The sequence below is a fragment of the Poromitra crassiceps genome (genome assembly GCF_964638095.1).
Source record: "Poromitra crassiceps genome assembly, contig: HAP1_SCAFFOLD_715, whole genome shotgun sequence".
In the NCBI taxonomy this organism is placed as follows: domain Eukaryota; kingdom Metazoa; phylum Chordata; class Actinopteri; order Beryciformes; family Melamphaidae; genus Poromitra; species Poromitra crassiceps.
The window spans coordinates 37501-50000 of NW_028151693.1; the positions used below are offsets into that span (position 1 = coordinate 37501).

Consider the following 12500-nt stretch of genomic DNA (forward strand, 5'->3'; position numbering starts at 1 on the left):
TGAAACCACTGAAACCGCTGTAGAATAACAGAGAAAGACAATCTCGTCAATAATGGCATACAACCTCTAGGGGCGCACAGTCTATAATGTGTATCTCACTGTAGCAGCAGCTTAAACCCTTGGCTTTGCGGGGAGGTTTGCCATGTCATGAATAAAATGATGAAACCTACAGTATACAGGCAAATGCAGAGCTGTTCAGCAGGGCTGATGGTCTCCCTGTAGCCTACAATACAGAACGTTAACTATCGGTGACATTCCTGATATCATCCACTTCCATGATCTTTAGACATGTTGCAAACACATCCCAGCGTATTGGCCGCTCCTGCACATCACAGCACAGGCTAAATGATGCAACATAAATATACATTATATAAACTCATGGCATAAATGTGTTTTTATTGGAAAAAGTCGCGTCAAGTAAGCTAAAGTCTTGTTGGAGTGGACACGAGCGGATATCACAGACATCACAGTGCAACCGCGTGTTCCTCAAACCTCTCACTTCCCTATTCACGTTGTATTTACGAGGGCTATATATAGGGCAAGAGAGTATGTTGGTTACACTCAGGGTTTAGATTTCATTTCATTTCATTTTGTCCAATATTAAAATATTCCAGAATTGCATGTTGTATTAAAAATAAATATAATTTCTATCTAACACGTTAAGCCTGATTTTGTTTGTGTTATTGTAAAAATGTAGCCGCCGCTAAGCCTTCTGGGAAATATCCGATGAAGGGAGGGGAGGGGTGGATGGGAAGAGTCAGCTGTGTGGAGCCCTGAGGATGTTGTAGGCTACACGCTGTTCTCCGTGTCCACTTGTTGCTGACGGTGGTAATAGAGGAGCATTATATTTTGCTGCAAGATCCCCACTGCTGTAGCACGAACGTTACTGCTTGCTGGTGGAGAGAGGTGGGGCTATGGCGTCATCGTTTCAGGAAAGATGCGTATGGGTTGTAAACACGGAAATGCAAGGGTGGCGTCTTCAGATTTAATCACTCTGGGACCCGTTTTGAAAAATTAGCGTATACGGCCAGAACGTATAGTCCCAGAACGCGGTTCCATCTGGACGAAACGGCTATATGACAAAAAACTTTAGCGGATACACCTAAAGTCGTCTCCGTGTGGACATGGCCTTAATCTGTTATGTTATCTGTTATTTCATTGTCACACTCCTCTGGCATCGATTGCAGACTTGGGATTTCTATAGTCTATTGTCTAAGTCTATTGGACTACCCTGCACGTTGTGGGAGTTCTATAGAAGTCTATGGGACTACCCTGCACATTGTGGGAGTTCTATAGAAGTCTATTGGACTACCCTGCACATTGTGGGAGTTCTATAGAAGTCTATAGGACTACCCTGCATGTTGTGGGAGTTCTATAGAAGTCTATTGGACTACCCTGCACGTTGTGGGAGTTCGATAGAAGTCTATTGGACTACCCTGCACGTTGTGGGAGTTCTATAGAAGTCTATTGGACTACCCTGCACGTTGTGGGAGTTCTATAGACGTCTATTAGACTACCCTGCACGTTGTGGGAGTTCTATAGAAGTCTATTGGACTACCCTGCACGTTGTGGGAGTTCTATAGAAGTCTAGTAGACTACCCTGCACGTTGTGGGAGTTCTATAGAAGTCTATTGGACTACCCTGCATGTTGTGGGAGTTCTATAGAAGTCTATTGGACTACCCTGCACGTTGTGGGAGTTCTATAGAAGTCTATTGGACTACCCTGCACGTTGTGGGAGTTCTATAGAAGTCTATTGGACTACCCTACACGTTGTGGCAGTACTATAGAAGTCTATTGGACTATTCTGCACATTGTGGGAGTTCTATAGAAGTCTATTGGACTACCCTGCACATTGTGGGAGTTCTATAGAAGTCTATTGGACTACCCTGCACGTTGTGGGAGTTCTATAGAAGTCTGTTGGACTACCCTGCATGTTGTGGGAGTTCTATAGAAGTCTATTGGACTACCCTGCACGTTGTGGGAGTTCTATAGAAGTCTATTGGACTACCCTGCACGTTGTGGGAGTTCTATAGAAGTCTATTGGACTACTCTGCACGTAGTGGGAGTTCTATAGAAGTCTATTGGACTACCCTGCATGTTATGGGAGTTATATATAAGTCTATTGGACTACCCTGCACGTTGAGAAATGAGGAAAAAGACGTACCCAGTGGGTTAAAAGTGACTCTAAGGCATGATGTACATTCTAGGCACCAGCAGGGTGAATGGAGCTGACACAACTGTAATCAGTTTGCTGATTACAAGTATCAGTACTTATCAGACACATTCATCATTTGACACAGAATAATCAGCATGATTTCATTACAAGCTGTAGCCAGCATCAGCATCCACACTGCAGCACAACTGTCTCCATAGCAACATACACAGATGTGATTGCCATTCAGCCTCTAACCAGCAATCAAAAGTGTTGTGCTCTGTGACTACATTAAAATGTGATATATGATATATAAGCTTGGTTAGCCGGGTGTTTGTCTGCAGTCATCAAGGAGGTCTGCAGAGTGACAAGATTAGATGAGAACCAGCTGTTTGTTATTCTGAAATAACAGAACCTAGAATTGCTTTATTGGCCAATCAGGATTGAGTATTCAACAAGGCCATAGAGACACTGCGGAGCGCGTCATCATTCAGAAACCACGCCCAAAACGGGGGAAAACACAAACTCCCGTCCAATCCTGGCGTTCTCCTATGTCGCGTGCATGGTCGGGTGTGGCACAAAAGGATTGTATATACGGAAGATGAACACTCCAACTTACTTCATTGACAGCAACATCCACATTTTTCTTCTCGCCAATTCTCAATGGCTTCCTTGTTTTGCCCGGGAGTACAAAAAAACGTTAACTGGCGATTTTTTACATTTGTTGTCTGCGCAGCCCCACCACACAACAGCTTTTAGCTATGTTTATTTCAAGGAAAATGAAGCTGGTGTGTGGAAATGAACGGAGCTTTTCCCCCATGATGGGCGTGGCCTATTTCATGCAGTGTCTCTATACATGTGCAGTCGCCAGCCGTTGCTTCTCACCTGACAGCGAGGAGTTTCACCGGCAGGACGTAGCGCATGGGAGGATCACGCTATTCCCCCCCAGTTCCCCTCCCCCCAAACAGGTGCCCCGACCGACCAGACGAGGCGCTAGTGCAGCGGCCAGGACACATACCATTCATCTGGCTTCCCACCTGCAGACACGGCCAATTGTGCCTGTATGGATGCCCGACCAAGCCGGAGATAACACTGGGGCTCGAACCCGCGACCCTCGTGTTGGGGGGACTGCTCCCTAGTCCGATACCTCACGAGTCCGACGACACCTCATGGTTTTGGGTTAGGGTCTGGGGGAGGTTAGGTTTAGGCGTGGGGGTGGGAGAGGTTAGGTTTTGGGTTAGGGTCTGGGGGAGGTTAGGTTTAGGCGTGGGGGTGGGAGAGGTTAGGTTTTGGGTTAGGGTCTGGGGGAGGTTAGGTTTAGGGTTAGTGAAAAACGGGGAATATAGAACCCGGGGAACATAGAAGCCGGGGAACATAGACATGATCCCCTGTCCAATGCCTCTTTTTTCGGACTCGTGAGGTGTCGGACTCGTGAGGTATCGGACTAGGGAGCATGCACCCGTGTTGGTAGGCAGGGAATCTATCACTGCACTCCCTGGACGCCATCGCAGATGCATTCCATCACAGACTGATGATAAATAAGAGGGATTTTTCTCTCTCTACTCTGTAGCGTTCAGCGTTCTCTGAGCAACAACAAAACACGCTAAGCTCTGACCGCTGTCAAGAACACACAAATGATAACGAGAAGACAGGATCCAACACCGTGAAGAACGAAAGCATCCATGTTTCTTCTGCGCAAAGCACAAGGAACATCTGCTCCTCCACACAAACACACTGAGGTGTGGTCGACTCTGCGTTATCTTCTTGATTTCACCAAGTAGCATCATGAAACAGAGATGTAAGATGAAGGGGTCAGTTTCTGCACACATCACACAGACAGAGAGCACGTCCAGATCTTTCATCACACAGACAGAGAGCACGTCCAGATCTTTCAACATCAGGCACTCGTCACAGCTGGAGACTTCCTCTCCTCAGCATCCGATTAACAACTTTGTAGCCGTCACTCATCTGAAAGATCTGTTTCCTCTCTGGTGTGATCACAACAACACAAAGCGTGTTTCCTCTCCGGTGTGATCACAACAACACAAAGCGTGTTCGCTCACGGACGAGGAAACCTGAGGAAATGAGCTTTTAATTACGCAGATGTCGCAGTGAAGACAGACAGACAGCACGTCCCGACAATAGCTTTCGCTTCTTTTCACCTGACATGCGAGGGGTTTCACCGGTGTTGGAACAATTATCTTAAATAGAGAATGTTCTGCCCATTCTGTGTGCACAGGTGTGGGACAATTACTCTCCTGTGGGAGTGTACAATCTGTCATATATTGTAGTCCACACATAAAAAAAGAAAAGCAAAACTGGAACAAGTGAGACACACACTTATGTCTATTTACAAAAATATTTACAGAAATTGCATATCTAATGGATGAAAACATCGACCTTGCACCTTAGCCGTTCAAAGATGTGCGATCACATGAAATAGTTGTATCTCGAGTGCACCATAAATAGGTCTATTTGATTCCAAAGCTCCTTGGAGAATGACATGCCATGGAATCTCATCGTTCACTCCTTTGTGGGATAAAGTTTGTTAATTAAATATGCAGTAATACTTCTCTTCTGTTAAGAATTTCCCCAATGTTACCAGCACCTCTCTCTCTCTCTCTCTGGCAGAGTCACCTTTTCAATGCCGGATATGAATCAAAATGTATTTCCGCATCTTCACGTTTCATAGAGAATCGGCTGACCGCCATGCGAGCCCGTCCAGAAACACTGTCTCTTTGATCACAAGCTCAACTGCCAGACAATCAATTTATCATAGCATTATTATCTACGAATGAAACAGAATTATTATCTTTGAATGAAGCACTGACTTTTTCTTTCTTTCGTCCTTTTGACTTTTGTACTATTTCGTCTGTAATTCCATGCCTCAGCTGACCCGCAGGACTCGCTTTGAGGACTGCTATTTAATGACAAATATTTATTAGCTTGTAATGGACACACAATGCTTGGAGGTTAGAGGTCATCCCCTCACCCGAAAGAGGAGGGAAAACAAATCCAGCGTATGAATGAGAAGAGTTTCATTCTAAAACGTGACATAGAAGAGAAAGTGAAACCTAGTCTATTAAACCAATTACTGGCAATTACTGCAAGGCCTTACGCAGGCACACTGATCGCCCGTGTTGCTGGACATTTGTAGGATTACTGAATTGAATTGAATATAACTTGATTGTCCACCAGGGTGGAAAATGACCTCCGGCTCACCAGAACAAACAACAACACGAGAAGGCAGAAGGCAATTAATGAGACAGAAATATAAACATGGACGCAGGGTTCAAAACAGTTCATGTCTGTGGTTTAAGTCTTGTTGGTCACGTTGTAGAGTTAAGGATACTAATGGCACTTGGGATGAAGGACTTCTTGAATACATGTTTAGTTGCCAGAGTGACTCTCTAGCGCCTCCCAGAGGTCCCCTCGCCTTCTTCCTCGTCCTTTCTGTGAAGAGTTGAGTCGAGGGCTTTTGGGCTTTACCCACTACTTTGCTGCCATTGACACAATCCTGGAGAGTTGATTGTTAAATCTACAGTTTAGGAACCAAACCAAGCAGCAAAATGAAAAGTTAAAACACTCTCAATAAGAGTTTTCTACGCCAATTCTAAAATCTGCTGACTAACGCTGAAGCCGCAGAGTCTTCTCAGAAGATAAAGTCGCTGTGAGCATTTCAAAAAAGCTCACCAAAACTGTACCAAAATATTTGAATCTATTCACAGTTTCAACATATTGTCCATCAAGTGAAACTAGTTCTGTTTCCAGATCTTGTTTGGTGCACATGATTAGATCTTTAGTCTTAGCCACGTTGATTTCCAGATGATTCAAGAGCCTTAGTGTGGGCCAGATAGGCAGCTTCACCAGAGGAGGCCAACTGAGTCCATATCGTCAGCATACTTAATCATACAGAAATGCTTCTCATTAATCATAAATTAATTTGTAAAAAAGAGAAAATAAAAATGGAAATAAAAAAGACAGAACCTTGTGGGCAGCCTGTGCTGACAGTGAGCATGTCTGAAATGCACGAAAAACCACGAAAACAACTTGTTGTAAGATATCATACCAACCGTTTCATACAGTACGTTGAACTGATCAACAGTCAACCACCACCAGAACAGAATTATATAAAACAAACACCAGGACAAACAAACAAACAGCATATATATAGTATATCCTAACCTACCAGCTCCACCAGCCTTAGACCCTCAATACATATAAGAAAAATCTTGTTAGAACAAAGAAGAAACATTGCGTGGACCAAAAGACGGATGTCCCAGTGTGCAATAGGTGCTGGCTGAGTATAATAATAATGATGCTAACTTTCTGTTTGTGTTTGTGTTTGTGCGCGTCCGTGTGCGTGTGTGTGTGTGTGTGTGCGTGCGTCCGTGCGGCGTGCGTGTGCGTGCGTGTGTGTGCGTGTGTGTGTGTGTGTGTGTGTGTGTTTCTGTGTGCGTGTGTGTGTGTGCGTGCAGATCCATCTGACCCTGAGCAGAAACACCATCAGTGCGATCCGGCCGTACGCCTTCGCCGACCTACAGGATCTGCACGCGCTGCACCTGGACGCCAACCGCCTCACCTCGCTGGACGACTCGCACTTCCAGGGCCTGGTCAACCTCAGACACCTCATGCTGGCCAACAACCAGATACACAGCATCTCAGACGGTGCCTTCCAGGTACTCACTTCAGTCAGGAGGAGCACTCGTCATAGCTACCGTACCATTTATCGCAACACATGGAAATACAGTTGTGTTTGGCATTGACGGCTCTGCTCCTTACAGAAGATGCTCCCTGGATTAGCCAAGCAGCATGCTAAGCTAATCAGGAAGGGCAATGCTGAATCCCCCATGGGTATACAAGAGTGAGCCCCAAAGCAAGACATTCATACACGTTTAACCTTTGAGCCATGCAGACTCTGAACTAGAAAGGCGGTGTCCTTGAGAGCGGCAGCAGCAATAGCAGACGGTGATGGAGGAGGAGAGGATGGACTCAACGATGGAGGTGTACCAGTGCACCCTCGTTGCCTCTGGCGCTTTGAATTTCTTCTTCGCTCCCTTCCTCCATTCTCTCTCTCCTCCCTCCTCCAATTCCCTGTGCCGACCACGCTCCTCTCACCAGTCAATCAAAGAGAGCAGGGCCCGGAATGCAGGTGTCAGACCCCTGCTGCTCACAGTACTCTCTCCTCTCTCTCTCTCCCCCTGTGCGTCATTATGAACAGCGTGAGCACCAGGAGGAGAGGAGGAGATGAGTGCGAGACAGAGCCCCGTATCAAAACACCTACATATAGCCACCTTAGAGAGGATGAAAGCCCCGTATCAAAATACCTACATATAGCCTACCCTAGAGAGGAAATACCTACATATAGCCTACCCTAGAGAGGAAATACCTACATATAGCCTACCCTAGAGAGGAAATACCTACATATAGCCTACCCTAGAGAGGAAATACCTACATATAGCCTACCCTAGAGAGGAAATACCTACATATAGCCTACCCTAGAGAGGAAATACCTACATATAGCCTACCCTAGAGAGGAAATACCTACGTATAACCACCTTAGAGAGGATGAAAGCCCAAAATGGCCACCCTTTATTTGAGAAAATGTGTAGCCACACCTGGCCAGCAAAAGGAACTCTGTGTTTAATTGGGACTTGCCATTTAATTTAAGTGTTACGGTATTAATAGGCTGATATTTATACCATAATAGGCTATATGAATTATATTGATTTATTGGCAGAAACAAAGCAATTCTATGTCAAATCAGACATTCAGCACCCCCATATAGCTGGAATGGAATGATCGAAAACAAATCGTTGAATCATCAACTATTCGTGGTCACCCTACTGTTCATGAAAGCATAAACTTTGATATCCTCCACCCCCTCTCTCTCTCTCTCTCTCCCCCCCTGCAGGACTTCCTGGAGACCCTGGAGGACCTGGACCTGAGTTATAATAACTTGGTGGATATCCCCTGGGAGACGATCGCCCTGCTGGCCAGCGTCAACACACTCGGTCTTGACCACAACCTCATCGAGAGCGTTCCCGAGGGAATCTTCTCCAACCTGCACAAGCTGGCCAGGTCAGGACTCACCGTGGGGCATCAAACCGGGGTCCGGGGGACCCCCGAGGGTCCTTCAGGGGTCTCCAGGGGGTCCATGGCAAAATGAGGAACCGTGTAATTTAATTCGAATTGAATTTACTATTAGCGCGGATTGGAGAATGAATTTATTAAACAAGCGTGAATTCGCAATAGCTGTGACCACGTAATGCAAAGTTCCAAAATGCAGGATGGCAGGGGCATTTGTGCATTTTCTTTTCTTTTTTTCTTACATCATTATTATAGTATCTTGTTTTCCTTTTATGCTAATTAGGTGAGACACTATAGACCTTTCCCCGCCCACCTCCTCAATCTGTGCAGCATGTTTTGTCTAGTTGTTAAGCTAGACAGTTACACAGTTCTCAATAATTTGCCTCTGGGGCAACAGCTGCTTAAACAGGAGTCCATGTGCCTAATACAGCATGTGTTTATCTGGGTCCATGTGCCTAATACAGCATGTGTTTATCTGGGAGGCGCTGATATGAACATGTTGGAGACTGACTGAGAGAAGCAGTGGTGCAGGCCAGTGAGCAGAGGGTTGCCAGGTGCAGGTCAGTGAGCAGAGGGTTGCCAGGTGCAGGCCAGTGAGCAGAGGGTTGCCAGGTGCAGGTCAGTGAGCAGAGGGTTGCCAGGTGCAGGCCAGTGAGCAGAGGGTTGCCAGGTGCAGGTCAGTGAGCAGAGGGTTACCAGGTGCAGGTCAGTGAGCAGAGGGTTGCCAGGTGCAGGTCAGTGAGCAGAGGGTTGCCAGGTGCAGGTCAGTGAGCAGAGGGTTGCCAGGTGCAGGTCAGTGAGCAGAGGGTTGCCAGGTGCAGGTCAGTGAGCAGAGGGTTGCCAGGTGCAGGTCAGTGAGCAGAGGGCAACAGGTTAGTGAGTTGAGGTTTGCCAGGTGTAGGTCAGTGAGCAGAGGGTTTCCAGGTGCAGGTCAGTGAGCAGAGGGTTTCCAGGTGCAGGTCAGTGAGCAGAGGTTTGCCAGGTGCAGGCCAGTGAGCAGAGGGTTTCCAGGTGTAGGTCAGTGAGCAGAGGGTTTCCAGGTGTAGGTCAGTGAGCAGAGGGTTTCCAGGTGCAGGTCAGTGAGCAGAGGGTTTCCAGGTGCAGGTCAGTGAGCAGAGGTTTGCCATGTGCAGGTCAGTGAGCAGAGGGTTTCCAGGTGCAGGTCAGTGAGCAGAGGGTTTCCAGGTGCAGGTCAGTGAGCAGAGGGCAACAGGTTAGTGAGTTGAGGTTTGCCAGGTGCAGGTCAGTGAGCAGAGGGTTTCCAGGTGCAGGTCAGTGAGCAGAGGGTTTCCAGGTGCAGGTCAGTGAGCACAGGTTTGCCAGGTGCAGGTCAGTGAGCAGAGGGTTTCCAGGTGCAGGTCAGTGAGCAGAGGGTTACCAGGTGCAGGTCAGTGAGCAGAGGGTTTCCAGGTGCAGGTCAGTGAGCACAGGTTTGCCAGGTGCAGGTCAGTGAGCAGAGGTTTGCCAGGTGCAGGTCAGTGAGCAGAGGGTTACCAGGTGCAGGTCAGTGAGCAGAGGGTTGCCAGGTGCAGGTCAGTGAGCAGAGGGTTTCCAGGTGCAGGTCAGTGAGCAGAGGTTTGCCAGGTGCAGGTCAGTGAGCAGAGGGTTTCCAGGTGCAGGTCAGTGAGCACAGGTTTGCCAGGTGCAGGTCAGTGAGCAGAGGGCAACAGGTGCAGGTCAATGAGCACAGGTTTGCCAGGTGCAGGTCAGTGAGCAGAGGGTTTCCAGGTGCAGGTCAGTGAGCACAGGTTTGCCAGGTGCAGGTCAGTGAGCAGAGGGCAACAGGTGCAGGTCAGTGAGCAGAGGGTTGCCAGGTGCAGGTCAGTGAGCAGAGGGTTACCAGGTGCAGGTCAGTGAGCAGAGGGTTTCCAGGTGCAGGTCAGTGAGCAGAGGTTTGCCAGGTGCAGGTCAGTGAGCAGAGGGTTTCCAGGTGCAGGTCAGTGAGCAGAGGGTTTCCAGGTGCAGGTCAGTGAGCAGAGGGTTGCCAGGTGCAGGTCAGTGAGCAGAGGGTTTCCAGGTGCAGGTCAGTGAGCAGAGGGCAACAGGTCAGTGAGCAGAGGGTTGCCAGGTGCAGGTCAGTGAGCAGAGGGTTTCCAGGTGCAGGTCAGTAAGCAGAGGGTTTCCAGGTGCAGGTCAGTGAGCAGAGGGTTACCAGGTGCAGGTCAGTGAGCAGAGGGCAACAGGTCAGTGAGCAGAGGGTTTCCAGGTGCAGGTCAGTGAGCAGAGGGCAACAGGTCAGTGAGCAGAGGGTTGCCAGGTGCAGGTCAGTGAGCAGAGGTTTGTCAGGTGCAGGTCAGTGAGCAGAGAGAGGTTTGCCAGGTGCAGGCCAGTGCAGGCCAGCTATCTCATCACTGTAACCAAAAGGCTTCTTTCCATTGCAAATGGACTTAGTTGTGCCTGTACTGCCTATAAATGCTTTGGTACTCATAGTGTCAACTAAAGTTTAGCACAGCAACCATATAGTCTAATGGAACGTTTTGGACCCGTGATATGATTTGTATAGGTCTATTATATGATTAACATGATATTATATCCTGCAGGTCAGTATTTGACGAGTTGGAAGAGAACGGGTTGTAAAGAGCTTCAGGCCTTTTCCAAACACAAACTCCATATTTCAGGTTGCCAGAAATGTTTGTATGATCGAAAGTGAACCCCTTTGATGCAGCTGCCATCTGGGAGTACATAGTGTTCTGTAATGAGGAGGTTTAGTTTGGATTTCAGCATCTGATGTTGAAATAAACTCTTTCAGGTTATGTTTTGCTCCCCCGATGAGCTGCTTTTGCATATAATTGAGTTTCCAACCAATTAGTTGTGAAAGTGAGGCCTGGTGTGGACACGGCTGAGATGAAGTCACAGGGCATGTCAGACCTGGGCTGAACTTCAGTTCACTGAGCCTGCTCTCTCCTGCTGCAGCACCTCTGTTCACTCATACAGTCAAACACACTCACACAGCTAAACACACTCACAGTCATACAGTCAAACAGTCAGTGGTAGACTGAGGACTTGATCTTTGTCTATATGATTTAGTTCAGTGGTAGACTGAGGACTTGATCTTTGTCTATATGATTTAGTTCAGTGGTAGACTGAGGACTTGATCTTTATCTATATGATTTAGATCAGTGGTAGACTGAGGACTTGATCTTTGTCTATATGATTTAGTTCAGTGGTAGACTGAGGACTTGATCTTTGTCCATATGATTTAGTTCAGTGGTAGACTGAGGACTTGATCTTTGTCCATATGATTTAGGGCAGTGGTAGACTGAGGACTTGATCTTTGTCTATATGATTTAGATCAGTGGTAGACTGAGGACTTGATCTTTGTCCATATGATTTAGTTCAGTGGTAGACTGAGGACTTGATCTTTATCTATATGATTTAGATCAGTGGTAGACTGAGGACTTGATCTTTGTCTATATGATTTAGATCAGTGGTAGACTGAGGACTTGATCTTTGTCTATATGATTTAGTTCAGTGGTAGACTGAGAACTTGATATTTGTCCATATGATTTAGGTCAGTGGTAGACTGAGGACTTGATCTTTGTCTATATGATTTAGTTCAGTGGTAGACTGAGGACTTGATCTTTGTCCATATGGTTTAGGTCAGTGGTAGACTGAGGACTTGATCTTTGTCTATATGATTTAGTTCAGTGGTAGACTGAGGAGTTGATCTTTGTCTATATGATTTAGTTCAGTGGTAGACTGAGGAGTTGATCTTTGTCTATATGATTTAGGTCAGTGGTAGACTGAGGACTTGATCTTTGTCCATATGATTTAGGGCAGTGGTAGACTGAGGACTTGATCTTTGTCCATATGATTTAGTTCAGTGGTAGACTGAGGACTTGATCTTTGTCTCTATGATTTAGTTCAGTGGTAGACTGAGGACTTGATCTTTGTCCATATGATTTAGTTCAGTGGTAGACTGAGGAGTTGATCTTTGTCTATATGATTTAGTTCAGTGGTAGACTGAGGACTTGATCTTTGTCCATATGATTTAGTTCAGTGGTAGACTGAGGACTTGATCTTTGTCCATATGATTTAGGTCAGTGGTAGACTGAGGACTTGATCTTTGTCCATATGATTTAGATCAGTGGTAGACTGAGGACTTGATCTTTGTCTATATGATTTAGATCAGTGGTAGACTGAGGACTTGATCTTTGTCTATATGATTTAGTTCAGTGGTAGACTGAGGACTTGATCTTTGTCTATATGATTTAGGTCAGTGGTAGACTGAGGACTTGATCTTTGTCCATATGATTT

At 46.6% G+C, this 12500-nt stretch overlaps 1 protein-coding gene across 1 annotated transcript in view; it reads left to right on the plus strand.

Annotated features, from left to right (window-relative positions):
• The window catches only part of LOC310771506 (leucine-rich repeat and fibronectin type III domain-containing protein 1-like protein), a gene marked incomplete at both ends in the record, with an annotated part of 27691 nt that overhangs the window by 476 nt on the left and 14715 nt on the right, over positions 1 to 12500 (plus strand). Inside the window, 2 exons of the mRNA XM_083664102.1 lie at positions 6632 to 6832; positions 8068 to 8234. Coding sequence (XP_083520228.1) covers positions 6632 to 6832; positions 8068 to 8234 — 368 coding nt within the window. The remainder of the gene's footprint in view (positions 1 to 6631; positions 6833 to 8067; positions 8235 to 12500) is intronic.